Source organism: Drosophila melanogaster, chromosome 2L, assembly GCF_000001215.4.
Source record: "Drosophila melanogaster chromosome 2L".
Taxonomy (NCBI): Eukaryota; Metazoa; Arthropoda; class Insecta; order Diptera; family Drosophilidae; genus Drosophila; species Drosophila melanogaster.
In genome coordinates this window covers 4,319,029-4,346,275 of record NT_033779.5, presented here as the reverse complement: position 1 = coordinate 4,346,275, position 27,247 = coordinate 4,319,029, and the positions used below count along the sequence as shown (strand labels likewise).

General features: G+C 45.7%; 3 protein-coding genes and 1 non-coding gene across 13 annotated transcripts in view; all 4 read right to left on the bottom strand.

Annotated features, from left to right (window-relative positions):
• Positions 1–499: 499 nt before the first annotated feature.
• On the bottom strand, positions 500–12,363 carry Atet (ABC transporter expressed in trachea). Of its 4 annotated transcripts, none has more exons than NM_001103609.3 (7): positions 11,837–12,363; positions 9,319–9,826; positions 4,078–4,392; positions 2,581–3,878; positions 2,419–2,519; positions 2,068–2,356; positions 500–2,007 (listed from the first exon to the last, which is right to left on the bottom strand). In NM_001103609.3, the coding sequence occupies exons 2-7, from the start codon at positions 9,600–9,602 to the stop codon at positions 1,796–1,798; spliced, it is 2,499 nt and encodes an 832-aa protein (NP_001097079.1). In that variant the 5' UTR covers positions 9,603–9,826; positions 11,837–12,363; the 3' UTR covers positions 500–1,795. The 4 variants fall into 4 exon arrangements, with proteins under 4 accessions (NP_001097079.1, NP_001097078.1, NP_523471.2 ...); NM_001103608.2 differs by lacking the exons at positions 9,319–9,826; positions 11,837–12,363 and adding exons at positions 4,472–4,775; positions 7,159–7,552; NM_078747.3 differs by having other exon boundaries at positions 865–2,007.
• On the bottom strand, positions 2,520–2,580 carry mir-1005 (mir-1005 stem loop). Its single transcript, NR_047886.1, has one exon. It is a non-coding gene; the product is annotated as a mir-1005 precursor RNA (primary transcript).
• A 2,082-nt stretch (positions 12,364–14,445) lies between the features above and the next one.
• bdl (borderless) lies at positions 14,446–21,722 on the bottom strand. The gene is made up of 6 exons (NM_134978.3): positions 21,147–21,722; positions 16,831–17,338; positions 16,356–16,765; positions 15,735–15,963; positions 15,314–15,520; positions 14,446–15,245 (listed from the first exon to the last, which is right to left on the bottom strand). Exons 1-6 carry the CDS (start codon positions 21,366–21,368, stop codon positions 14,662–14,664), a joined length of 2,160 nt encoding a protein of 719 aa, NP_608822.1. The 5' UTR covers positions 21,369–21,722; the 3' UTR covers positions 14,446–14,661.
• Positions 21,723–22,494: 772 nt separating this feature from the next.
• tutl (turtle) overlaps positions 22,495–27,247 on the bottom strand; it is a 40,634-nt gene continuing 35,881 nt past the window's right edge. For 5 of the 7 annotated variants that reach the window (NM_001316379.1, NM_001316378.1, NM_001169397.2 and 2 more), the window contains one exon: positions 25,043–26,946. In NM_001316379.1, the coding sequence (NP_001303308.1) occupies positions 26,918–26,946 (29 nt within the window). In that variant the 3' untranslated portion in view covers positions 25,043–26,917. Of the gene's footprint in view, positions 26,947–27,247 lie in introns of all 7 variants that reach the window. The other 2 variants (NM_001273091.1, NM_001273090.1) reach the window with 2 other exon arrangements.

Here is a 27,247-nt window from a genome sequence, read left to right as displayed (position 1 = left end):
CATATCAAATGGTCCTAATTTATTTTAAAATTTATTGATCTAGAGAAGTTTAAATTTTCTGTTTTTGCGGTGGCAAAAAAAGATATAAAGCCCTATTTCGATTTGTATTGTTTATAATATGTTCATATATTCTAATACCTGTTTAATCAACATTTCTTTAAAATGGGTTTGTTTTAAACAATAATTTATTTAAATTAAATAAATTTAAACATATTGCGCCTAAATATATGCTTAATGGTTCATGAGCCGAATTCGCTCTTGTCGAATTCGCTCTACACTTGGGTAGAATAAATGTAAGATAATATACATTCGAAATTGTTAGCATTGCCACGACCCCTTCGATATATTCGAAAGAAATTCGAACTTATCACGGCGAATGCAAACCCTTGCATACTTTTCGGCGTTGGCGTATAGCGCCATCTACCGAGTGCGCCACATTTGAATTTTCTTTAAAAAGACGACATTATTTATACAATATTATTAATTTTCTTCTTAAGGTATCGATGATGTTTTGGGTTCTTTATTAAAAATACTCTACCAGATTTTGACAGTAATTAATATGGGTTTTGTGTACAGTAATGGCCATTCTTTAACGTTAATGTACAGTGTAACATGGGCTACAAACTACCGAAATATACAACACACCATACTTAAACGAATATTTCCCGGGGGGTTTTCACAACAGATTGCTTAATAAATAATTACAATGCTGTACTGTCCTTTTGAAAGCAGCCTGAATATGTTGCCACCGATTTCTGTAGTTAAACTTGGTTTGTGTATCAATCCAATGTGTTTTACATCCAAGGCTATCATTAAATAATTTACTTTGGGTGTGGCTGCCGAAGGAAGGAGAGCGTGCTGTTTAAATGAAAATTGCATTTATTTTGGCATGACAAATGTAGACGTATAAAATTAAACTAAACATGTACTAAATTAAAATGTAATAATCACAAATACGCGCAGCTAACACAAATCCGATTGCATCCCATCGTAAAAATAGTAATTGCTTTATATCACCAGTTGGCCAGGTTCCCTTCTCCGATTTGTTGGTTCTACCTTTCCCGTCCGGTATGTGGATTCTCCAGCCCGGACTGCACCGCTTGCTATCACAAGGGAATGATTTCTGTTTCCGTTTCCGCTTTACACGCTCGCCCTAACTTCCGTTTGATTGCACGCTGCTGCCTTTCTGGGCTCGAAATCGATTGCCAAAAGAAGATTATAGTGTGTTTTTGAGAGTACAACTTAGGGACGGAGTGAAGAACGTTGGGAGAAAGTCGTGTCCTAAACTCTGCACCGATTCGGTTTCCGTTCTAAAGGATCTTGTCTACAATTTGTTATGTTTTCAACCTACTTAAGTTCAGACTCTTTTCTGCATGGTCACAAGAATTATATGTACCTCAATTGAAGTGTGTGTTGAAGTGGGGCTCTACGTGGGTACTCCTAGTATTAACTCTATATATAGTTCTATGTAAATTCCATTTTTTTTTGTGGTATGCAGAACAGCTACTGTACGGGTGTATATATATCCATGGGTATATATTTAGAATCGTCTTCCAGATACCTATGCGATGCGATGCGATGCGTGTGTGTATGTCTGTCTGTCTGTATAAACGTACAAAGCGCGACGGGAGAAGTTTTAGAATGCGATAAAGCTACAACTAGCTACAATCCAGCTTTCCTGGGATCCCAACCTCCCCCGCACTAGGCCCCAAACCCCTTTCTATGTACAGGTGATCTCTAACGTATGGTAATAATGATATTCCTAGACTATGAACAAATCCCACAAGCTGTCCGCTTAGCGAATCATGTGCAGTTTCCATCGCAGCACAAAGTAGGCGATGATGCGCAGGGCAAAGAAGATTCCGATCAGGGCGACGGCGTCCACCCAAAACAGAGCGTTATCCATGGACATCTCTTCCAGAAACTTCTTGGGCACTCGATAGTGGCAGTACATTTGATTGCACTGCATCTTGGCCCTATCCATTCCATAGATGGCTACCATGGCACCTAAATAATAAGGAGTAACATGAGTTAAACATATCTAAAGGTAAATATATCCCAACTTACCTTCGAAGCCATAGCGCACATAGCTGACGTAGGTCACCCACTGCAGGTAGCCCGGAATGGTGTCAAAGTTCACAAAGAATCCGGAGAACAATATCGTGGGTATGGTCGTCACGGGGCCGAGGAATACGCCCGTCTCGATGTTCATCCCCGCCCCGATCAGCAGTCCCAGCGATTGTGCCACCAGTGAGTTTAGCACACAGATCAGCACGAACATCGAGACCCGCTCCAATTCCATTGGCTGTGAGGTTAGGTAGTACACCACCAGGACATAGACGCTGGAGAAGACAATCTGCAAGATAATATATAAAATTAGTTAATTTTCAAGCCACTCAATTGTTTAATAATAGTCACCTGAAATGGCATGTCCGCTATGGTCTTGGCAAAGTAGAAGGCCTTCAAGGAGTACCAGTAGTTGAGATGCTCCCTCACGAACACTGACATTTCGGTGGGAACTGCGAATTAAAGATTCCAGATTATATTCGTGTGCCAAAACCTCGAAATCGATCAACTCACAGGTCAGAATGGTGGGCATCATGGCCGTGAAGGTGGTGAACAGGGAAACGAAGAAGATGCATCCCGCATTGCTCATGATCTTGCTGGCCTCGTTGCCCACATCGTAGTAGATCATCCCAATGATGGCTCCAACGATCACGTGCGAGAAGAGTCGCATGTGGGTCAGCATTTTATCGCGCAGGATGGTGCGGAATGAGCGTTTGAGCAGGATCCAGAATTGTGTCCAGCCGCTGGTGGGGAATCCCGTCTTGTTGGGCAATGTGACCACGCTCTCGTGCGAATCCAGCAGCGAGGTCATGCAGCCAACAACGGCACTGGGTCCTCCCGATCCCGAACCACCTACAGCATTTTGTGTGCCCTTCGAGGAGCTAAAGCTGCAACTGTCGTCCACGGCATTAGTCGGCATATTGACCACGCTGCAATCGGAGTTCTGGGACTGCTGCGTCTCCAGCTTCGGTGGTTTTAGCTCCGCAGGATCATCGACGGGAATAGAGGGCTCCAGCTGTCTGTCCTCCAGCGGGGGTTTCTCATCCTCCAGGGTCAAAATGGCCATTGCATTCTCCGCTCCGCTGCCACTGCCCTTGATAATGTCATTGTTGCAGCCCTTTTGGGCCAACGTCAGTACATAATCCTTGTGCGCGTACTTCTTGCAAGCCCCACTCTTCACCGCATCCACCAGCTTGGGTACAGCATCGCCGTACTCCCCGGACGCCACCTCCAGGACATAGTCAGCAGGATTGTGATATGAGGGGCATTCGTAGCCCAGTGATGATAGGTACGGCACCAATCCCTTCACTCTGCCCTCGTAAACGCACTGGCCCTGGGCCAGCAGATACAGATGATCGAACTTCTCGAAGAGACGCGCCGACGGCTGATGGATTGTACACACTATGGTGCGGCCTCCTCTGGCCAACGATCTTAGCAGCGATATCAGCTGGAAGCAGGTGGAGCTGTCCAGTCCGGAGGTGGGTTCGTCGAAGAACATCACTGGTGGATTGTTGACCAATTCGAGGGCAATGGACAGTCGCTTCCTTTGGCCACCCGACAGATTGCAGGTCAGCGTGTTCACCGACTCCTTGAGGCCAATTGTCTCGAGGATCTCCTCGACCACCACCACCTTGGCGTAGCTGATCATATTCTTGCCCAGCTTGAGGTTGGCGGCCACCATCATGGCCTCGCGAACAGTCAGATTGGCGATCAGAACATCGTCCTGCATGATGTAGCAGGAGAGCTTGCGGAAGCGCCGCAGATTTCGCTCCTTGCTGTTGATTAGTACGGAGCCGCTGAGTTGGGCAGTTCTGTAAAAGGGTGGGGAGCATCATTAGTTGATCATTAAAAGGTAGGATTTTATTATCTGCTTAAAGTCATTTGATTTAGGCACCACTAAATGAAATACCATCTTTCTTTAAGACAATCATCTGGCTTAAAGGAACTTGATCTCCTTATCTTCATTTATCTGTGCCTATATATCAAACTTAAACCGATAAAAGTACTCACTTGTAGCCCGCCAGGATGTTCATCAGCGTACTCTTTCCGGCTCCTGAGGGTCCCATGATAGCTGTGATCTCTCCATTCCGGAACTTGCCCGAGACGCTCTTCAGGATGGTCTTGAATCCGCGCCGATGACTATCGGTAACTGAGTAGGATATATCACAGAACTCGATGTCCACCGGCGGCCGTTGGGGCAGATGGGACAAGGCGATGGTACCCTTCTTCTGGCCATTCGGACTACCACCGCTGTTGTTGGCCACCTTGGGGGCCAAGGCATGGTTGTTACTGCCCAAGCCGCCATTGCACAGGTTGTTCTGGGACCTGAAAGAAAGCACAGATGAGTCATCTTTAGTTGCGAGTCATTTGAATTGCATCTCCGGTGCATTGTGTTGATTCCTACTTGGGTCTTTTTTTCAGGGCACTGACACAGCTGCCGTTCTTGGTCAGCTTGGTCTGCACCAAGGACATGGAGCGCTGGTGTCCAGCATCGCGCAGCATTTCCGCATAGGCCGCGGCATAGGCGGCAGACCTCCGGCGACTGACATCCTCCTGGGATTGCGATTGAGAGGCGGCGGTCTCGAAACTAGAGTTCTGAATGCCACCACTTTCCGCGCTGACGCATCGGGTCAGCGTCAGTTCCATAATTATTCGCTAACACCCAGCACCACACTCCTTAGCGCCTCATGATGGCGCCCCTAAACGACCTAAATCGTCAATCAATGGATCAATCAGCAGCAGCGTCAGTCATTTAGTGCCCCATTCGTGTCCCCTCAACGATTTGCACATTATGGCACAGCCGTCATCCGCCCTCATCCATTCATCTCCATCTCCCACGAAAGGAAAGACCAAAGTTCACACCGGTTTTGTTTCATTCATGAAACGTCTGTCATACCTTGGGCCAAAGAGCCGAGTGCGTTTTCATTAGTGATTTCTCGCATGCCGTCGACCGACTTCGATTGATAAGTCCGCCGACGCCGCCGATGCAGCGGGCCAATGCCAATTAACATTACATCTTTTTGGGTGCAAATTAGTTGAGCTAGTTGGTCAAAATTGATTGATTGGGAAGCCCCGCGACAGGCAGTAATCAGTAGTGTTGTTGGTGGGGTGTGCAGCACGAGGGGATTAAAGGTCAGTGTATCTGGCCGAACTACTTATCACTGGCGTGCTGAGAACTCGGGAAAACCTAACAATGTAAGGTGGAACAGTGAAGCCTACAAGATGATGACCAACAGCAGTTCCTATGTGAAGTTCGATAGCAGTAGGTGAGCAGGTGAGCAGTACTCACTGCATATAAAGATAAACTGCATATAAATTCATAAAGAAGTACTAATAATACAGAGTTTCCTTTGTTTCCTCCCTATACGTGTGGGTAGTACAATCCACGGGATTCTTTTAGCCACTTAGCACGCACTATAGAGCCCATTTGTGTGGAGTAACCATGTACGGAGCAACCAATTAGCTTCTGGAATCCGCTTCAATATAATTTCTATAATTTCGAACTGCAACTCAAGGCGGTCGTAATGGCAAGACATTAAATTGAAATTGGTGGAATAGGCGGCGCGGGGAAAGTCAGCTGTTGGCGGTGGGCCATGCTAAGTGAATTCAGATACAGATACAATGAGAGACTAGTACCAACACACTCCGATAAACAACTGCTTGTGCGCTTGCTTTTCTTGTGCTTGTGCTTTTGCTTTTACATTGCTTTTGCTTTGCTTTGCTGTGGCCTCTTTCAGCTACGATAAATATGACTCTCAGTATCGGACAAGCTAAGTTGTATGGGTGTGCGTGGTGGTATTGCGAATCATTTGCCGCGAATATCTCGGTGCACGAGCACCCGGAGCGAGTACATTTCGAGTGCGCATGCACCCAGAGTGCAATGCTAGCGAACCAACCTGAACCCAACTCAACTTAACGAAGACTCGACGAAGTCTGAAGCACTTTGTCTTGCGAAATGCACTTCCAAGAGCAGGGATATTATATATATATATATTTGCCATCCATTTAGAGAGGGGGTAGAATAACAATTGTGCGCAACTCCCGCCAGTTGTCTTCTCGATTCAGCCGCTCAATTGGATTCAAATGGAGTCGGTCACGCAATCCCTTCCGGGTTCTTTGATTGCTTATCAATCTTAATGCGTGGTAATTGTTGCCAGGTTCGAAGGCATCGATTGCGGGGCCCTATTTAATTGATTGATAGCCAGTCATAAAGCAGCAGCTGCCGCTGGTAACTCAATCAGTTGATATCTGCCGGCTACTGCACACATTCTAGTTCTAGTTGTAGTTCTAGTTTCTAAATTTGTGAACCTTGGGGCCGCGGGGCCAGTTACATTGTGTTCGCACTGATTAGGCACAACCGGAAATATCAGCTGGCGTTAGATCATCCCCGCTTAACGGCAATTAAGCGATTTATAAATGCCAGCAACGAAGGGGCGGCGAGTCCACTGCGATTAATAAAAGTATTAATAATAGCAAGTGTGCCAACGTTGGCATGTTGAACAGCAGGAGTGTGGCGCCTATCAAAAAGTGCCAATTAAAGTTGATAAATTCATGTGGAATTTCTATGAATATGTAGCGAAAAACCAGGTCCAAGATCCTTTACAAGCTCTCAAGGATAACTCAATCAAATGTGCTAAGTAACAGTCATAAGTTTTGAGTTATAGCAGCGAAATGATGATTAAGCAAGCATTTTTTGTGTAATAAACTTTTTATGGTCATTGGGAACTGAACTTTGGGAGCAATTATATGGCGTTAACATTTCTGAACGAGCTCAACATAATTTTTAAAAGAATGAAATTACTCAGCATTTGCTATGCACCTCCAATCTATATCTAAAAAAACACACGTGGACTCAAAATCGGAGACAATTATTCAAGCATTATGCATGGGAACAATCATGTGGCTTTAATTCCCGCACCATTTACGTTATTAAGGAAAACGCGGCAAGGCCAATCAAATATGCAAACGGATATGTGGGCGGGAAATGGATGTGGGGGGCGGACGTTTTCCGAGCCGTGGGAGCAGGTCCTGTCCAGGACCGCTGCTGCTCTTTTCCCCGTGCCCTCGGAGCGGGCGAGAAGGTCAACATGCCTCGAGTGTTCTGTTGGCTGACTGGCTGACTTTTGCGGTCGTTCGAGCGACTCAAGGGTGCACAGGTTGTCAAACGATTGGGGAAAACTTTGCGACGGCGTGGCGCCTCAAAGTCTAATACTGCAAAGCGGACTTTTGGCTTTGCTAAGTTTGCGGCAACTTCACATTACATAACCGGCCGGCGTACACGTCGCGTAGTCTCTTGTTCACTTGCCAAAAAATAAAACAAAATAGAGGAAATCACACGTAAAAAGCCAGCACGTGGTGGAGCACGGGCAGTTTTGCAGCTCAATAGAGTGTGGCGAATGGCCGTTGAAGCATTTTTCTAATAAGCACATAAATATTTGAGACCGAAAACCAAACTGACGGAGTGCCGCACACAGACGCGATGTTGCCGCAGGACTAAAAAGCTGAAAAGCCGAGCGGAGTCCAACTGCTGACTGCGGCACGACGTTGGACAGCTTGGCGGCTTGTTCGATTTTTCCAGGCATGCGGCGCCGCGAGGTCCTTTTGCTGTCCTGCTGCCACACGAAAGGGGTATATCGACTGAACTAACAAGTTGAGCGGGGGTATTGCGTGAATAAATAGTAACTATATTTGTTTTCTAATAAAATTATAATAAACTTGGCACGCATACTTGAAAGCTTTTTACAAATAAGAAACTGACATCCTTTATACTATATATAGATTTTGAGAAAGCTTAAGAACACATTTTAAAAGCTGTCGAGTATTTTGCATTCTTTTAAATAATTATCAGTTGAAACAAAAATATTATTCATCTCGTGGATATGTGATTTTGATAAGATGGAAATAGCCCCAAAGTAGAGGGCAGCCCACATTCGGTGCTGATGTAAGGACCCCCCAGGACCTCTTTTGTCTGCCCGCCTTGTATTGTTTTGCTTGGTCTTATGGATTTTACGGCTTTTTGCCTTTTGGCGGCGTTTCATTCACTGTTACTTGTTTTTTTTTTTTTCTGTTGCCTTCGGTTTCCCGCTCCGCACATATGTGCGTCTGTTTGTGGCTTATTATTTATGGCAGCGTCGACAGGGTGGACCGGGTCGAAAGGACACGTAGGATAGGTTGGCATTTAAGGCGCTCTTTATGGCTGCCTTCCTGTTGGCTTCCCATCGAATCCTTGGACCTGGGGCCCAGCCAGCCAACCAAACTGATTGCTGGAATTGTGCAGCATTCAGAGAGGCTGTCCTTAAAAAGGCCCCGTTCGCCCACTAGTTTAATTACATTGTTGTACCTGCACTGATTGGTTCGTGGGCATGTTCCAATACCAATAGATTTTTCATTTGCATTTTAATTAAATTGGTTAGAAAAAAAAAAAACATTCCAAGGCTGCTGTGAGCGCAGTGTGTCAGTGTTTCAATTCGAAGGCAACTTAAGACGCAGGGTTTTTAGTTCTTGAGCAGTAGCTTTAAAATGTTCTTAGAAGTCTGCATAATTTATGAGGAGGCGTGGCTGGCACCGTTTCCCTGCTGACACGCGATTTGTGAGACGGAGTAGAGTCATCGATTTTTCAGGCATTTGCTGCTGCTTCTTCCTTCCTCTTTCCACTTCCGGCACACCTCAAATGTCCTGGCAGGTGGCATGTTCCAAGCGGAAGGAAGATATGAGCATTACAGATGCGTGCTAATTTAGACTCGTCGGTCTTATTTATAGCTCCCTCTCAAAATCCCACTCTCAGCGAATCGCTTTGATTTTTGAAATGGTTTTATGCGGTTAGGTGTTAAAAATAGAAGTGTCACCTCGGTGGAAAAGTGACTTGTGACAGCGTGATTAGTTGCCCGATCCTGGGCCGCCTATCCACCCACAACCACTTAGCCACTTGCCCACAGGAAAGTCAGTGTCCTTGGCTTCCACGAGCGGAAATTGCAGAGTGGCCGCAGGAACGATTGCAATACTAGCCAGCAGTTCAGGGTCAGGGGACACATTTCAGCTCACTGCCGCCTATAATCCTCACAACTGGAGTGACAGGTTCCTGGGTAACCCAAAACGCCCGCCCATTCCAGCCTAATCCCGGTTAATGCAATTATCTATTGGGTGCACAGAGGGGGCAAACTCACTTGATGATTTGTAATTGGAAATGTGTTACATCATCGTAAGTAGGGTACTTAGTAAAAATAATAGATTTTCATAATTTAAACAACTCACCCGTGACTGTTCTGCTTCAGATCGTTGGTCAGCTTCAGTTGGCTGAGCAGTGGCACTGGCTCCTGTCTGGAATTGGTACTCGCATTCGGATTTGGATTTGGATTGCCGCTGCCCGTGGAGAGCGTTGATAGGGACATGTTCCCGCTTGTGTAGAGAACGGCATTAGGTGCCGTAGTGGCTGCCGAATCGGAGACTCTGTTGGGACTCTTGGCCGCCGGCAGGATGACCGCGTGGGAGGAGCACTTGTCCACCAGCGGGACACTGGAGGCCTGCAGCTCATTCATGACGCTAGTTTCTGTGTAGTTCTAGTTGAGAATGCGTTTAGTTTTTGTTGCAATCGCTTTTGGCATATGGCATCAGCATTTGGCTCAATTGATTAATGCTTTATATTTTTTTGTGATACGTATTTGCGGATCTTGAATGCTGTTATTTAATTGAATACGCTGGCGATTGGCATCTGCATTGGAAGTAAACGTTATATGTTGATTGTACCACTCAGCTTTCAGCTCTGCAATGAAAGGGAAATGGGAAAAGCGATGCATATCGAGCATAATTTAAATGAAGGTGTTTTGCCTCTATCGATTTGACAAGCTCACACAGCCAGATGCGTATATCAAGCACTCTTGAACACTCTATCCGGATCCACACACAACTCGGCATATTACATCATAGCCCAGGAAGTACCGCCCACCAACCCCCTCAGTTCTAAAGGTCTACGGCTCAATAGTTGCTCAATGGCAGCTAGCAGCATGAATTTCTAATTACTGAACAATGCCCAGAGACCCAGACACAGATACAGATACAAGCACATATACAGATACAGATACAGACACAGATACAAAAAATACAGACAAAGACCCAGTTGAGAAACGACGACACCGTCAAGAACAACCGATAAACGCTGAATTCAATGCCAGACACTCGAGGGCTCAGGGAATGGGCTTCATAAACAGCTGTGCTCGCTGTCCGGCCAAGAAAAAGTGACCAGTGCACCAGCACTGAGATATAGTGATTCCTAGAGCTAATAGCTCGCAAAGTCCACTGCATCGGGAGTTGCGAGCTGGGTTTGCTTGCACTGGGAACCAATTTTGCAGGTGGCCGTCTGATAAGATTTCTTGCTCATGCCGTTTGGCGATGAGAATTCCGACTTACTCCTACACTGGGGTGAAATGTTATCAAACGGATCAGTTAGAGAATTTCTTATGGGGAAAGGCGGGAATTCTATACAAGTGGCTCAGAACCAATACAACTCAGTTCTATTCAGGATAAATTTATATGCCTTAGTATCTATATAGTTTGTTCTGTGAAATTTCTGCTTAACCAATACTCAGGAAACTTTGTTTATGTTATCAACAAACATTTCTGCAGAATATTTTACTACCTATTCGCATATCACGTGGTTTTGCGAAGCGCAAACCCCAAAAATTTCATCTCATCACATAACAATTTCCCTCTTTTTGTTTGCAAGTAAATTTTCCAATCTTTTTTTTTGTAATAGGAAACAGTTTCCACACTTTTATAAATTGAGCGTGTAAACAAATTAAGAGGATGTTTGTTATTTAAAAATTGAATTACTCGCCCGGATGCGTAAGTTCATTTTCAAAGCATGATAAATATGTTCATTCTGTGACAATGTTTAGTTCGTTTGTGGAATGAGAGTTTCGCTCAGTGTACACGGGTTTTTATTACAGATTTGTTTGCAGTTCGACTAGCGATTAGATGGGCAGACCGATAGGCTTCCTGCTACTGGGCGCGGGCTTCCTTTTCGCTAATCGCCGAAGATGTAAGGCGCGTAATCGCACACACTGCGAACTATAGTTATATGGCCCATCCGTGCGATTCAAGTTGACGCGACTGGCCAGCTGTTTGTCGCCCACCGACTCGTTATCTGGGAACTTGGAACACCGGCACTCGAAACTAGCCACGCACAGCTGCGGATTTGGTAATCTGGTAATCAGGTCGCCGGACGATGGGGAGTTTTAAATTTGGGCTTCTCGGAACTGAGCACTTCTCTCACAGATTTCGTGGGTGGATGACCCGAGATGAGGTCCTACCCTAACCGTAATCGAAGTAGGTCAGTCTGTACACCCCCTCGCGAGCCACTGACCCACGAAAATCTGGCTGGCCCGATCTGGTTTTCATTGGTCTTTCGTATTGTTATTTTTTTTTTCGGGTGGCGTGAGCGGCTGAAGACTACAACCTGCTCAGATGTGTCATCTGCTATTAACAAATCGCGCGGCGGGGCATAAACATTTGAAAACAACAGCCACCGCCGGAGCATTTTGCAAATAATTGCTCCTGAAAAGAGAGCGCAGGCGCTCTATCGAGATACAAACGGCAGGAAAACATTAAAGATACATATGGGTCTACCCAAAGGGGGAGGCATATTACATATAACTCCGGCTGCGAAGTTTATTATGGTGGTGGTGGTGGGTAGCTGGTAGCTAAATAAATCTGCGACTGCGACTGCAGACTGCAGGAAGCCCGAAAAAGACGCAATTACTTCACTCGTGCTCACCTTTGGATTTCTATTAAGATGGGGCCTATTTCCGAGAAGAGCAAAACACAAATGGCATAAAACGTGTTTTTGGTTTATTAGCATTATATATTTTTTTTTTTCGGCCGCTGCCAGAAGAGACCGTATTCACTGTACCGCTCCCGCGCACATTAGATACTTTCAGAAGATACTGAGACAGCGAGATACTCGTGCTCGTGCCTTTGGCTTCTTTGTTGTATTCTGTGTTATGGTCGCGGCAGCCAGCAAACAAACAAACAAACAACGCCAGCTATTTAAATGCGCCACAATTCGACGATTCGACGGGAGTGAGAGGAACAGAATCGAAATACCATTACCAGATGGTAAGCGAGGCACTCCAGGAATACGCAAAAGTGTATCTTTTGCCTAGGCGAAACGTGTTTTTATTCACCGCGATGCGATCCGTTGCGATTGGACTCGATTCCTGGCCGAAAACGAAAATCCCGCTCGACCGCAGAAGGCAACAACATTCAGGCAGCGCGAACGACGAAGAACTGAATGCGAACTGAAATTGAAACTGCGGCGGCTGCTAAGCTACCAGCCACCAGCTGCCAGCTGAGAGCGCTTTCGCTCACGAGTATCCGTTCTGGCATTCTGGCACTTTGGTACCCGTATCTGTATCTGTAAATGTATCTGTATCTGTGTGAGCCAGCGCAGCCATCCGGATAGCAATAGTGCTGCCTGGCTGCTTGTACCTGACTCTCGGATACAAATTATAAATAATAGTTAACGCATCTTTCAGATACTTGGCATGTGGAGATATAAAGTTCGGTACATATGTAAATATATATACTGAGATACAAAATTGGCACAACAATTATTGTGTAGTTATTGTACTTCTTTTCAAATCTATCTCTTCTTGAAGTTACAAATGTTAGATACTGATGTAGCTGATGCTCCCAGTTATCTGATGTATATAGTATCTACTTAGTATTACTAGGTACAACGCACGTGTACCCTTCCCATCACTCGACTGCGGATACTACGGCTGTTTCGTCAATGGGGAAGTCACAGCTCTCTCGCTTTGTCCAACGTTCAATTCAAATGCTGGCATACACTTAAATTAATCCGCGTGTGTGTGTGAGCGGTAGTGCGCATGGCGCACAAGTGTGCGTTGGCGTTCCGCTGCTCCGAAAACAGCTGACTGTAAACACACACAAAGGGGGACGGCCCAGTGGGAAATCCAGTGCGATTCGAGTTCAGCTGCACTTGGATTTGATGGAGCGAAACTCCCCGAGGAGAAAGAGAGCGGAGTACACGGCGAAAAAAGCCGTTGTTTCGTAATTAAATTAGGCAATTCCATCTTTTTTTTTAATGGGATTTTAATCTAGAATTAACACATGGCACGTTTCAAGACCATTTTCAGTCGAAAGTGTAGATCGGAAAAGCCTTGATAAGCAGATGAACTTTTCATCGTGAGCCGCTTGATTTCTCACTCTTTAGTAGCTGGATATCCCTGAAGAGTTTCAGTGTTTTCGCTAACATTGTTAGTCTGAGTGATAGCGAACTTTGAACCTCACGATCGCAGAACAAAGCACTGAATCCAAACAAAAACAATTGCGATTTCTTGGAAGAATCGCGTGGTGGGGGCAATTGGAGAGGGGAGCTGATATCAGCATGAGTAATCCTCCCTCCCCCCACTTTCCACATTTTGTCCCTCCCCCATTTGGATTGCATATCATATCTCAAACAAAGCCAAAACGTGATTCTACAATATATTTCCAGCACTTAGTCTCGGGGAAAATGCGCAGTCGGGGGACCTTTAATCGCATCGACCTTAATAATAGTTTATTTTCATATCAGCCGCCAATTGTTTTTAGCTGCTACATATTTAAATTGAGTGCCAGCTCTGACCGAAGCCTATATAATACCACATATGTATGTATGTATGTGGAGCTGTGTTTGCAAGTCTCAACTCGAGATATATGAAAGTGCCAATGGACGATAGTCGGACTCGATTTCAATTTCGGTTTCAATGGCTTCCATGGCAATGGGAATGCCCTATTAGTCTGGAGTGTCATCGATTCTTATCAGTTAATGGGATGGTTTTTGCTGCCAGTCAGGTGCAGTTGCACTTCGCCGCATTGTAACGCAAATCTGGCAGGTACGTTTGCCCATTAAGTCAAGTTGGGTGCAAATTGCAGTTCATTCGAAGTACTTTCAGGTGTTTCGCCGCAATTAAAATCTAGAATTGCAACGATGGGTTCCCAAAACAATTGTCAGTGCATAACCAAGTGCTCGGAAACGTAATGGATAACTGGCTATAAACGATTGCAACGTCAGTGGTTGAAATACGTGCCAGACAAACTGTTTTTAGGGGGGCTGTTAAAAAAACTCGGTTTCAGAAATCCGTAGATGACTAATATTCAAAACTAGCCATCCGTAACGGAAAAGCTCACAAGTTCGAAAGCTACATTAAAAACAGCTTTCGATTCGAACAACTTGTCGAAAGAGAGAACCATACAACAATTTCGAAAAAGCTTTGTTCGAAGAGTAGTGCCCATAAGGCGGTTTATTTGAAATGAATCCAAATAGAATTAGTCGAAGTTATAAGATGATTCGCTTCCCAATATGCGAAATCCCATTTAACTATGTTTCTGTTTGTTTTATTTGGTTCTCGAATTCGGTTAGTTTAGCGTTACAATTAGTAGAGTTTATGTTACAGATAGCAGCTAGACGTATATTAAAAGTCAGATTCCCACGGACTGGTGCACGGTGAACAACCCACCCATTTCCTCATCTATCGCCTCTTAGTTTCACTGGCCAACATGGTTGCTGTCAAATCGCCAGCGGATCTGGAGCAATCCTCAGGTGGACTGGCGTATCTTGATGCTGTCCCGATCCCGCTGATCCTGTTCGTCGCTGTCGCAGTCGCCGCTCTCGGCGGTGTCCTCATCCTCGCTGGCGGAGCTATCCTTGGCGAACAGATGCCTTAGGCAGCTCCGCTTCACGTATAAAAAAGCGCACAGGGCGCAGAGCAGGAAGATGACGCCCACGGAACTGCCGATGATCAGGGCCCGCACTTTACGCTGCGATGGCACGTCGATGAGGAGCTCGTGACTGGGCACCGATTGCTGGGTTTCGGTGCCCACCGCCAGGACCTGCACCTTGAACAGTGTGTCCTCCTTGAGGTGGCGCAGCTGGTAGTAGTTGTCGAAGGTCTCTGCGTGGCCGATGAGGAAATGCTCCGGCTCCTTCCACCAACGAACGGCGTACAGGCGCAGGCCTTCCAATCCCTGGACGGGATGCTCCCAGTGGAGGAGCCAGCCCTGCTGGTTGCTAATGGCAGTGAGATTCCAGGGAGCTCCCAGTCCCCCGGCAGGCGCAGTGACCTGACCCAGATCGTGTTGCAGCTGCTGGGCATCAAAGTCATCCGCTCTAATGGGCGAGGCTGCAAAGGATGTGTGTATTAAGTATATAAATATATATCAAACTCAGTTGGATGGAACTTGATCTTACGTAGCGTTTGAAAGCGGAACTGCTTGCTGAACATGCCGTCTCCGTACTTGTCCTGGCTGAGCACCATAAATTCGTACTCTTTTCCTGGCTGAAGGTGCTGCACCGTCGCCTCCATCACCTTTTTATCCAACACGCGAAGCGTTCGCCATTCGGGTGCCTCCATGAGTCGATACCAAACAGTGTACTCCAAGTTGGGACGAAGGTATCCTAAGGCAGGGTACATAAACTAAACTTAGAAATTATGTACTTAAAGAGTTAATTTGACTTCGGACTCAAGTCATCAGATTGCAGGAGGCACACACGTTCGAGCCCATCAACGAAAATCCCCTCACACTTCGTACTACGTACTCCGTATCGAATGCAGTGCGGAGCATCTGGCCTACGTCCACATTTCCACACCCAATTACACCCATTCTCTCACCTGGCTGCCAGCGTATGGTGATGCAGGTCTCCGTGCTGTTGGCCGTGAGATTGTACGGCGCCCGCGGTGCGATGTTCTCAATCATGAGCTCGGCCTCCGCCGTAATGGTGGCCGCCTCGTTGGTCGCCGAGCACTCGTATATTCCACGGTCCCCCTCCACCAATCCCGTGATAGTCAGATTGCCGCCGCTGAGACTGAACCTGTCCGCCGGCAGCGGCTGCCCGTCTTTCTGCAAATTGGTGGGGTGCGTGTCAGTGCACCGGAGGCGAAATCGGAGTTACACAGGGAAAACAAAGGAAGTCATATGAAGTTAATTAAGTGGGAAACCTCATAGGTTATTAAAACGATAGTGTATGAGCTGCAAATAGTTGCACCTATAACCTTGAGTATGAAGTTTAAAGAGTACTTCGAGCTATCTTTTATCAAATGGAATGTTAGATCTTTTTTTCTTTCTGTGCATGGACAGGTAGCATTGTCCGTATGCATAATTAAAAATGCAATCAAGTGAGACTGTACGCTCTCCCCTTTTGGCACTACCATTTTTCAGCCACCTTTCGCCATTTTAGGCAGTGCAAAATGACAGTACGGAGCATATGGACAATATGGACAATATGGACTCACCCTGCCCCAGATAATGGAGGGCCGATTGTTTCCGTCGCGGTCGATGGCTTCGCAGGGCAGCTCGGCGGCCTCGCCCAGCTTCTGGATGTAGATGGCCTTGGGCGTGACGCTGAAGATGGGCGGTCGGAGCACAATCACGCTGATGACCGGCGATGGTCCGTCCGTGCCGAGGTCGTTGTAGGGCGTGCAAGTGTAGCTGCCGGCATGGTTCTCGTCCACTTTGGCGAAGAACAGGCTGCCGTTCATCTTGTAGAAGACCCCGGGCACATTGTACGAGTCGAAGAGCAGGCCGTCCTTCTCCCAGCGCAAATTCTTCAGCGGCGGATTCGCCCGGAAGTGACAATCGAGCACGGCGGGCTGGCCGTACGGCAGGAAAACCTCCGGCGGGGCGTAAATCACCTTGGCCTTATCTGAAATGGCGCGGGGGGTATATTGTCGTTATTAATGTATTTCTGAATTATTTCGAAATACCCACATTGTATGTTGAGAAAGGCCTTGGCCGTCTGCAGTTCGCCATCGCTGTTGCGCACCTTGCACTCGTACTCGCCCAGGTCGCTCATCATGGTGGGATCGATGCTGAGGCTGCCATCGGGACCCATGTAGAATCTGCGCACCAGATCCTGGACCTCTTGCAGCAGCACGCCATCCTTGTACCAGGAGGCCTGCGAGTTCTCCGGATGCTTCATCACGCAGTGAAAGAAGGCGGTCTGTCCCTCCCGGATCGTCTGATTCACCGGCGGAATGCGGATGAGGGAGCCACCCTGGACGGCCAGGTGGTAGGCCGTGCCATTGTTGCGAACCGAGGGCGAGCGATTGGGAAAGCTAACTTGGCAGTGGTACCAACCCTGGTCCGATTCCCGAATGGCGGTCAGATTCACGGAGGCGCGTCCAAATTCCGGATGGTTCTCGACCAGGTGCAATCGGCCATTGAATAGCTCACTGGTGGAGGTCTCCTGCTCGTACCAGGTGAAGATTTTCTTGTTCTGCGTACAAATGTATGTTTAATGTATAATTTTCGTAAGAACATGCCAACTATAAAATTGCTATGATAACTGCAACTCTTAAGTGCGATACACCTAGATACAAATGTCCCTGCTTGTGACTGTGATTTTGCTGCGCCATCTCGGCTGCAATTGTAGTTATAAATCATGAGCAATGCGGAATCTATATGGAGAGTACGCCCACGCACACACACACACACTCCCACTCACACTGCAACAGTTTGTGTCCGATGTGTGTGCGATTGTTTGTGCCCCTCGATTGCGCCCCATGCGCCATTATCATTTTCGCAAACTCCCGCTGAGCCCTCACAACAGAGCCACCCATTTCCACCCGCCAGTTTGGCCGCCAGCCCCAGCTACCCATTTTGCCGTAACCATGATGGTGACGTAGCACAGCGGTGGGCCCCCAAAATCCCCACAAGAATATAACAATAACCATGGGAGGGGTGGCTGTTAGAGGGGGGGATTGCGGAAGGGGTGTGGAACCCATGCCGCTACTTTGTTGACAAATTTAAATGGGCTCACGTGGCGCGGTGCACTTGAAGTGCTCAATGCTAGCTCGCCCCTGAAATGGGATTATTCGAATTTAATTCGGTGTGCTGCACTATTCACCACCAAAGAGATTCTAGTTCACCAGGTGCGATATATATGGATATAGTCGATATTCGAGCATTATAGACAGCTATCCAAATAATCAGGTCGGTCTCAAAATAATGAATCAATTTATTGTTTATTGTCCATTAGGGTGAAAAACTGCAGGCCATAAATCAGTTTGATGCCCTGAAAAACTAGTCAACTATGCAAAGTTTTTGATTTAAAACTAAATATCTCGGTTAGGCATTCAGCACCACGAAGTATCTTGTGGATGTCATACTCAAAATTACTACCGGAAAAAAGTGCATAAAAAGATCTAAGCTGGCCAATAGATTATGTGCTTGTGAATGGATAATAATTCGATTTGAAAGCTGTTTTTTGTTTAAGCTTCAGCTTCTTTGCCATTTTTTGCCCGCTGGCATATTAAATTATTTTTATTTTAATTAATGCTGAATATATTTGTCAATATTTATTAAATATACGGCCAGGCAATTATGCTCGCGCATAGGCGACACGAAAAAAAAAGCGCTTCAAAATTATAATAATGGCATGCGAGTAAACAGAATGTGTTTGCGTTGCATCATATGGCAAAGAGTTGGAAAAAAAAACCGCGTTAAGCTTAAATTATTTAAATGCAATTGAATCTGCTGCGGTCGCTGGCCGCTCTTCTAATTGCTCTGCCACATATATTTTTATGCTTGCTTTGTTTGCGCACTTGACTTTCGTCCATGTGGCTTACATAGTATGGATAGTATGATGCTATATGGGATATAACAACTACATATATGTATGCCGTTGCATTTGCCGTACTAGGACTGTCACACCCCATAAACCGCATGCTAGGGATTCAGTTTTCCCGGTTATTGATAGCCAGCGACCGCAGAAAGGCAGCTGTGCAATGGGATATGAGCTGCGTTTAATTGTGCTGGAGCGGCTCCACCAGCATCGGCGGATGCAGTGGGTGTCAGTTGATCTATTGACATTAGGTTTGTGCTTTAATTGAGATCGGGCCAGATGCACCGTGCGGCATCAATGTCACCCACATGGCATCGCCATCACCGTAGCACTCGTAGGAGACCAGCCGCCTTGACTAGAACTAGATTATGATGCACTCAAGATCCGCCCGTCCTGCCTGTGTGTGTGTGTGTGTGTGTGTGTGTGTGTGTGTGTGACTATGATTATGTGCAGTACACCCAACTGTGTGTCAAGTGTCGTCTGCCGCCGCCGCCGCACACACATTTATCAGCATTATCTAACCAATTACAAACGTAACTTGATTTATCCGGTGATTTTGCCGTCGTTGTGGCGCGAAAATATGCAGCCCAGCCTCGCGGTGGCCGTGAAAGTCGCAAGCTCGACAATATAGAACATGGAATACGTTTGCAGACGGGTCTTATAAATAGTATATAATATAGTACAGACTTGCCATAAATCAAACAGATTATGCATATTGCCGCAGACTCTAATCCCGCGTACGAATATTTGTTTAATTACACGCCATTACGTGGTGGTGGAGCGATGGCCCATGCCGAAGTCCATTTGCCAACGCAATTAAAGTGTATCTATCAAAATGACATCATGATGACCCGCTGACCGAGTGGACACAAAAAGCGGAGGAGCACAATGGGAAGAATGGAAAAAAGGGGAGTGACCACCGAGGAAAGCGGAACACAATATGTGAAAAAGAGCAAATTAAGTAAGCCAGCTAAGTAGGGAAACGCATAAGCGGGTCGGTCAGTCCCTCGATCCCTCAATTACCGATGAGCATGGGCATCATGGGTTAAAGGGGGTCAGATGTGGACATTTGATGGCCACTGATGACGGGCGTGTGCGATGAATGGCAATTCGCTCGATTTAAATACTAACGCGCGCGCGGAACATATTTCAGTCTGAAATTCGCACTGAATTCGTCTGCGGGGGGGGGGCGAATGCGATGAATTTGCAATTGAATTAAATTGCATTACTCACAGTTGTCAACAAAATGCCAGCCATTCAATTCGATTGAATCCAATTGAAATTGATTTCAACTGGTCCACTTGCCCCGCTGTCTTTGATGTCACACTTCACATTGACACTTTTCGCTTTTTCGCGATTTGTTTTTCGCCCCGCTGATGCTCTGTTGGTAATTTAAAGTGTTTGACGATACTGAAATCAGTTCGCGCCTCAAATTAAATTTATATGCAGCAGGAATGCAGGCGAACACGGGGCAGGGATGCGGCCAGGATGCAACCCGATCGACTGCATGTGGTTGCGCTTTAATTAGTAGCCAAGGGCGGGACCCACCACTAGCCACCAACACGGCCACCTTGGCCATTCCGTGCTCCATGGGTTTTTGGTGGATGGGGAGGCACCCCACTGGCACGACGATTGCATTTTCTGCGCTGCAATGCACTTGTCAAAAATTGCATTGCATTGCAGTGCACAAAACAGCAGCGATGGGAAAACATGTAAAGTGTGGCGGCAGCTCGAACATAAACAAACATTTATAAATTACAAATCACAGCCACTGAAATATTTCAAGAACTAATTTTAATTTATTCGTCCATTCATCGACTCTTTAATGCATTAATTCCAAAAAGAAGTATATTTTTCACTCCACGGGAGTTATTGGAATTCCTAAAAAAAAAACTATATACATATTTTGGCAACTTAAATGTATAAAACTACAAGAATATTAAGATTTCGTATTTTTTCTTTAATACCTTATTTAAAATCGCAAACTTTTTTATATATTATTTCGCCACTGGGATTCGCGCAGTGCGGTCGTAAAGTCTGGCCCTTTTAATGAATGTGGGAGCCGCGTTCCATGCTGCGCTCCACCAGCAACATCCAGCAGACGCAATTAAGGCTAACCAAGCATTCCGGACGGGCCCTGGTCAGTCAGTCAGTCAGCCGGAGTCCGGTGTCCGGGGATCGGGGCTCGGAGTCCGGGGTCCGAACCACCTACGTGTCTGATAAATTAATAATTTCGACAATTTCATTTAAGAACTGCGTGCACGTCGGCGTGAGCCATAAATAACTGAGTGGGCATCACAGATAAAAAAAAAAAATACAAACACTGGTCCATATTTACATTTTTCGCATATTTTTTGCGGGTTAAGTAATATTAAATTATAATATGGGAATTGCATGCCCTTTACTTCTTATCCACAAAATATTCACTTGATTTCTTCAATGTTACTTCGACCAAACTTACATCCTTTGTCCAGTGCACCAAGTAGGGAATGGGGGCATCGAAGGGGAAGTCGATGTAGCAGTTGAAGACCACGTGGGAGCCCACCTTGGCCTCCAGGTTGGTCTGCCGCCTGTGATCGCGGGCAGCGCTCGTACAGGATATGTTCATTAAGAGAATGATCGCCAGAAGAGCAAGTAGCGCGGATCCGGATTGCCGGAATGTTCTGCTGCGTTTCGCTGGCATTTCGATGTTGGATTTGATGTTTTCTTGCGTTTCTCACAGTCTGCACTTGTTGCACTCAGTCACACACGCGCGGTGTCTTGCATAATGTTTCCGCGTAGGCCAGTATGCACAAAATCAAATTAAAATCCAACCCGAAATCAGGTCAATTGGGGCCCTCGACGAGGAGCAGCTCGTTTGCGGAATTCGGAATGTATCTAAGAGGCGCACGAAACCCGATCCGTTGTTTACGATATCTTTGTGCGCAGTTCCGTTCAGGTATTGTGTGGCATAGTATATGGTGCGGCAGCTATGTTGTGGCGATCTTTTTCGAGGTTCGCCAACTGAACCGAGCGGCTGGAGAAGCGCTACTGAATGCCGAGACCGAGACCGAATCGAGATCAGACTGCAGAACGAGTGATAGATGAGGCAGAGCTTTTGTGATGATGTATGCTGCACAGAAAGAATGCTGTGGTTCGTTTGATTGTGAGTACTTCACAAACTTGATTCTCCTTCGCTTATTTTTTCAATCTGATATGAGGCCTAATCCACTGGGATTGAAAATATTGTGCTGTTCTGTATCATATCATCGTTTTCTCTCTGTGTAAAGCACTGAAAACCCGACCTGCCCAGACGATCACCATTTCTCTCGTCTCTCTCGCCCGTCAAACGTTTGACTGCATTTGACATTTGACACACGCCCACGCCATAGGCTTTGATGAGGTCTCCTTTGTCTGGAAAGCGTCTCCCCCACAATTCGCTTTCGCAGACGTTTATCCACTTAAGTAATTAGCCGATCACCAAAGTGTTGCGAATAGCATTTGGCCTCAAGAGTGAACTATCCCAGCGACAGAAGTCGAAGAGTGGGCAATTTTCACCATTGATTCCTTGATTGATTTATGGGAATTCACACACTGAAAAACGGGGTCAATCGCTCCTCCAAGTCGCATATATATCCAGTGTGCATCCGAATTGTACGGAATTTTTGTGAATTTCATTACTTTAATTGCCCCAATGTCAGCGACGTCTTCAGGTTGGCCACGCTGGCGTATGAGTGATATTTTTTGTGCAGGCAAAGGGGCATCAATTAAGCGCAGCTTCCGGGATATTTTAGATGGATAAATGGAATGGGTAATGAAAACACAGGTTTACGGTTTTATTTGATCAATTTCAAGTTTTGTATTTTTATTTGTTTTTGTTTGGTTTTTTGTTTGTTTGTTTTTTTTTTTTTGCTTTGTTTTGTAAGTTTTATTTGTTTAAAAATTTTGTTCATTTTGCTAATTTCTCTTTATAATTGTGTGTCTGTATTAATTACAATATATTTCGTTCTAAACTGATTTATCCTTGTACGATTTATATATGCTGAATTGGAATTGCAGTGGGAAGAGGTCTAGAAAGTGGGAAGTGAAAGGTGAAAGGTCAAAGGTGTGTGTTGGCGGGCAGGGAGAAGTGAGGCGAAAGTTTGGTAAGTTGATGTGTTTTCGGGAAATGTTTGCGAAATGGTCGTCGAAGTGGAAGGAGGTGCAAAAGAATATAGATTCCCATTCTTATAATTGTGTTTTTTTTTTTTTTTTGTTTTCTTTTGATAGTTCCTATGTTTGTTCATTTCATTTCATATCATTTGAGTCGAGTCGAGTTGAGTCGAAAAGTTAACTGGCGCACCTTGTCCAAAAATCAAAGTGGCAGACTAAAGCGTTAGATTTACTTAACTTAGTTTTAATGTATTCCTCTTACTTAATGTACATGCCGTGTAATCCAGTATCTATATCCATATATACGTACCGCATATACATTATACATGCACTCGTATAAATAATCATATATGTATCTATTTGCCTTAAAGTCCTGCGCCTAACATCGCTCAATTAAAATTCAATTTATGCTGTCATTTCGCAATTATTCGTTTGCGCTTTTCTCACTTCGTTCGCTTGCCGTTAATGCTCAGTTAATTAATTAATTTATTTCATTCTAGTTAAACGTTTAATGTGTTCGCGTGTATGTGTGTCAGTGTTCTCAATGTGTGAGCGTGTCAGAGTGTGGGTGTCCTAGGCATTACAAAAAACAACTTATTTACTTGAATACCCTCAACATTTACAAAATACATGCAACACAACTCGAGTTTTCCTCCCATCTCAGAACGAACTGTTATCCTAGTTTATCTCAATTTAAGTACGATTTTCTCTGTGGCTTTGAAATGCAACAAGCACCGAGCTTTAAGACCTACTCCCTGGGATAATCCCATATGATCTGGTTAGGACTTAAGGGTGGCGCTTGAAGGATTGACAGACGTTTGACAGGCAGACAGACGGGCTCATATATTTGGGGTGAAAAGTGGTTATAAAGAAATTAAAGTGGGACTTTTGCAGTCGAAGGCAAAAAGAAATGCTTGAGATCATTTGTCGGTTGATTCGTAGTTGATTTCTTGATTTGTTTCGCTCTCCAACCGTCCCCTGAATAGTGTTATCGTAATCGTTATTATCGTTATCGTTATCTGTATCATATTATATCTGTATATGCTCTGTAATTTACACAAGTTATACACACTCGCGGTCTTCTCTCGCATCTCTCGCTCTGGCAGTGTTTTGGCGTCAAGTTGTGTCAAACCATCATTCCGTACAATTTGATCTTTAGACATGTTTATCGTGATCGTTAATCGTTAATCAATTATCGTTTATCGTTAACAAGTACTTAAAAAACAGAAACGCCTCGCCTCGTTCAAGTTAAACTAAGCTGCATCCGGGGAGCTGTCTCTTACACAACTGACCTATAACCTAAGACCAAATATCATCGCTCTCGGGAACCCAGGAAACTACTTCTCATTGTTGATCTCGGTTGGGATTGGGGATCCTCTTCTCTATCTATCGTACTTATCGACGTAGTATATTGGGCTGTGAGTCAAAACCGGAAAGAATAAGCCTATCAACGTTTAGTTTTCGGGGTTCCTATCATTCGTTTTTTCGTTTGTGTTTTTTTTGTTTTTTGTTTTTACTTTTGGGTTAATAAATATTTGTTCGAGTTAATTATCGTGTGTAGGTCAACAGTAAACATATATGCAGCAGTTATATTTCATTTAATTTTCGTTAAACTGTATTTGTTTTCATCTCGCTTTCGCTTTTTATTTGCTTTGTAGGTTTTTGTTTTGTCGTTAAATAATTTAATTATGAAACAATTTCTCTATATGTTGTTTTAATTACTTTTAGCGCATTTATTTTGAGTCGTCGCCTCTTCGATCATCTCTGCTCTAGTTGTTAACAACTAAATTGCTTAACAGCTAGCATATTCCGTATTAATTTAGTTTAGTTGTAATGTAACATAATTTAGGCTTACGCTTGTGGATTGTTAATTAATGTTTAATGTTTAATGCTCAATGTTTAACATATCTCGATCTGTGTTACGTTAAGTATCAATATCTAATACACTCGTAAATAATAGTTAATTGTAATTGTAATTTGTTCTTTGCATATGTCGTCAAACAATGTTTGCTCCATTTACTTGCGTTAAATGTCAATTTTACGTTTATCGATTTTGTAATAATATGTTGCTATAATTGCTATAGTTGTTAAATATTATACTTAAACTCTGGGCGCTCTCCTCTCCAGCCCCAAAATATATGTACACAGCTTTCGTCTCGTTTAAATCTACTAATTGTTTCTGGCTTCTAAGTGTTTTGTTTTCTCCATTCATTTTGTTTTTGTTTTGCATTTTTCTGGGTGTGAGTTTGCAGGGGGCCAAACTTTTAAAGTTCATCTGTGAATTGGGGGGGGGGGGGGCCTGATCCAATATCAATATCGCGTCTGATTGCCTCGGATGGATCTGGCTCTGTGTGGGCGTGGGTGTGGGTGCGGCTCAATTAAATGCTTCAGTGGCTCAGCAAACGCTCTCCATTTGCTGCATGGCTTGGCGTTTGCGGTAGGCATAGAACTCCTCCCTCATGGCTTGCAGGCGGACCTCGACGTTGTCATAGCGTGGCAGGTGGGCCGGCAGAGATCGTTGCTTTCTGGCCCCCCCTCCGTAGGGGGCGTGGCTGTGCAGCAGACTCCCACTGAGGGGACCCAGCGTGTGATGATGGTAGGGATGGGTATCTATGTGCAGATTGAGATCTTCGCGCAGCATACTGGATGCACTCGGTGTGGGCGTGGCCGGATCGAACTCGTAGTGCCCATCCACACTGCCCACATCCACGGGACACGGCGCCTTCGGAAGATTACTGTCCGTTGCCGCGTTCAGTCTTGAGATCATCTCCAGCCAGTGGGCCATCGTGTACGGTGGCGTTGTGGCCCTGGGATAGGAGTAAGAACCATGTGGCGTCTGTCCCTGCGCCTGCTGACCTCCAAAGTAGCCCGAATGCTTCGGTGGCGATGGAGGTGCTCTGTACGGCGGCAGTAATCGCCATTCACTGGTGCTGCCCGGGTGATTCGAGGTGTTCTTCGAACCAAAACCACTAGAACTGGAACGGGATTCCGGAGAGGCCTCCAGGCCGCCCGGATTCATGGAGTTGCGCAGGTTCAGATTGAGTTGCGGCAGTGGAGAGAGCATCTCGTGCTGCTGCTGACGGTTACTAAAGAGGCGGGAATGATGACGTGGATACCAGCGCGTTCGGGGGCGATAGCTGGCCTGCGATTGGTAGTAGCTTCTCCACGACGGAGGCGACGGCAGCTGGAGTGGCACAAAGTGATCCTCCAGCGGATGCTGCTTTTGCTGCTGCTGTCGGCGAGTCTCCTCCTGAATGGTTCTCAATGAAGGCAGCTCCTGGGAGTAGTACCTGTATCTGCTGCTCAGATTGTGCGATGAACGTTCCGCGGAGTTGGGTGGATACACAGTGCTCAGGTCGCTGAAGTGGGTGGGATAGGCTCCACTGCCACCACTGGAGAGCAAAAGCTGCTGATGATGAGGCTGCAGTTGCTGGGGGGAACTGGAAAATATCCTGGAGATCCTCGAGGGAGTGTAAAGCTGCTGTTGCTGACTCAGACTGCCACTAATCGTATTTATGTGCAGTGGTCTACTTCTATCCGCATTGCCATACAGATTATTGCTGCTGGTGTAGGGACGCAGGACATTCTGGTAGCGGGCACCCGACACTGCCTCGTCGAAGTAGGATTGCGAATTGGGAGGCACTGCAGACTGCTTGGCCCCGATCTTCAGCAGACCCTGAAGAAAGCCCCTGGCCGAGTCCGCCGCCGACTGGAGACTCAACTGACTGGAGGAGGCCACCAAGGGACGTCGCCATGAAGCACGAGCGGTGATGAAGTTCCGTCGCGACAGAAATCCACCATCATCGCTGGAGGATTTCTGCGATACATTGCTGTTCCGCCGCTCGAAGAGACCACCGTCCACCACATCCACGTTGCCGGACTCCAGCGTCTGTTGCGAGTATCCCAGTTTCGAGACGCCCTCCACATCCAGCACAAAGCGTCCATCGAGGCTCCGTTGGATGCGGCTTACGGATCGCCTTCGTCCGCCGCCCCCGTCGTCCTCATCGCCATCCTCGAGATTTGGCGAACTGTAGATGGAGTGGCAGTTGGTGCAGCGATCAGGTGGCCAGATCCAGTGGAGTATGGCAATGAGAATGGCGGTTAGACTTGATATTCGGGTTTGTTTGTACCTGTATGGTTAGGGAAAAAAGTGGGTTTAATTGGTGTCTATAAAGTATAAAACGCAATCCAAAGAAATTAAGTGAATAATAGTTGAAAGAAATAAATGAAATTAAAAGGGCATGCTAAATATTGCAGTTAAGCAGTGCATATTTTTAGACATTTCTAAATGACTAGTAATGTCATAATTATAGTTGCAGCATTGCTTCAACATCTTTTAAGATGAATTGAAAGTAGCCCCCAATTCACACAGAAAATGGGGATTCAAAACTAAACAGAAAGAGAAACTAAGAAAATCACTTAACTGAAGTT

What these genes read in the sequence shown, in the direction of transcription:
- Atet (NM_001103609.3), bottom strand. Translation starts at nt 9,602, where the DNA reads ATGAATGAGCTGCAGGCCTCCAGTGTCCCGCTGGTGGACAAGTGCTCC. An exon ending in GATGCCCACCATTCTGACCT is followed by an intron (nt 2,520 to 2,580) that starts GTGAGTTGATCG and finishes TTTAATTCGCAG; the next exon opens with TTCCCACCGAAATGTCAGTG. An exon ending in TAGCGGACATGCCATTTCAG is followed by an intron (nt 2,357 to 2,418) that starts GTGACTATTATT and finishes ATTATCTTGCAG; the next exon opens with ATTGTCTTCTCCAGCGTCTA.
- bdl (NM_134978.3), bottom strand. Translation starts at nt 21,368, where the DNA reads ATGCCAGCGAAACGCAGCAGAACATTCCGGCAATCCGGATCCGCGCTA. An exon ending in CACCATACGCTGGCAGCCAG is followed by an intron (nt 15,521 to 15,734) that starts GTGAGAGAATGG and finishes ACCCTGCCTTAG; the next exon opens with GATACCTTCGTCCCAACTTG. An exon ending in GTTCCGCTTTCAAACGCTAC is followed by an intron (nt 15,246 to 15,313) that starts GTAAGATCAAGT and finishes CATCCTTTGCAG; the next exon opens with CCTCGCCCATTAGAGCGGAT.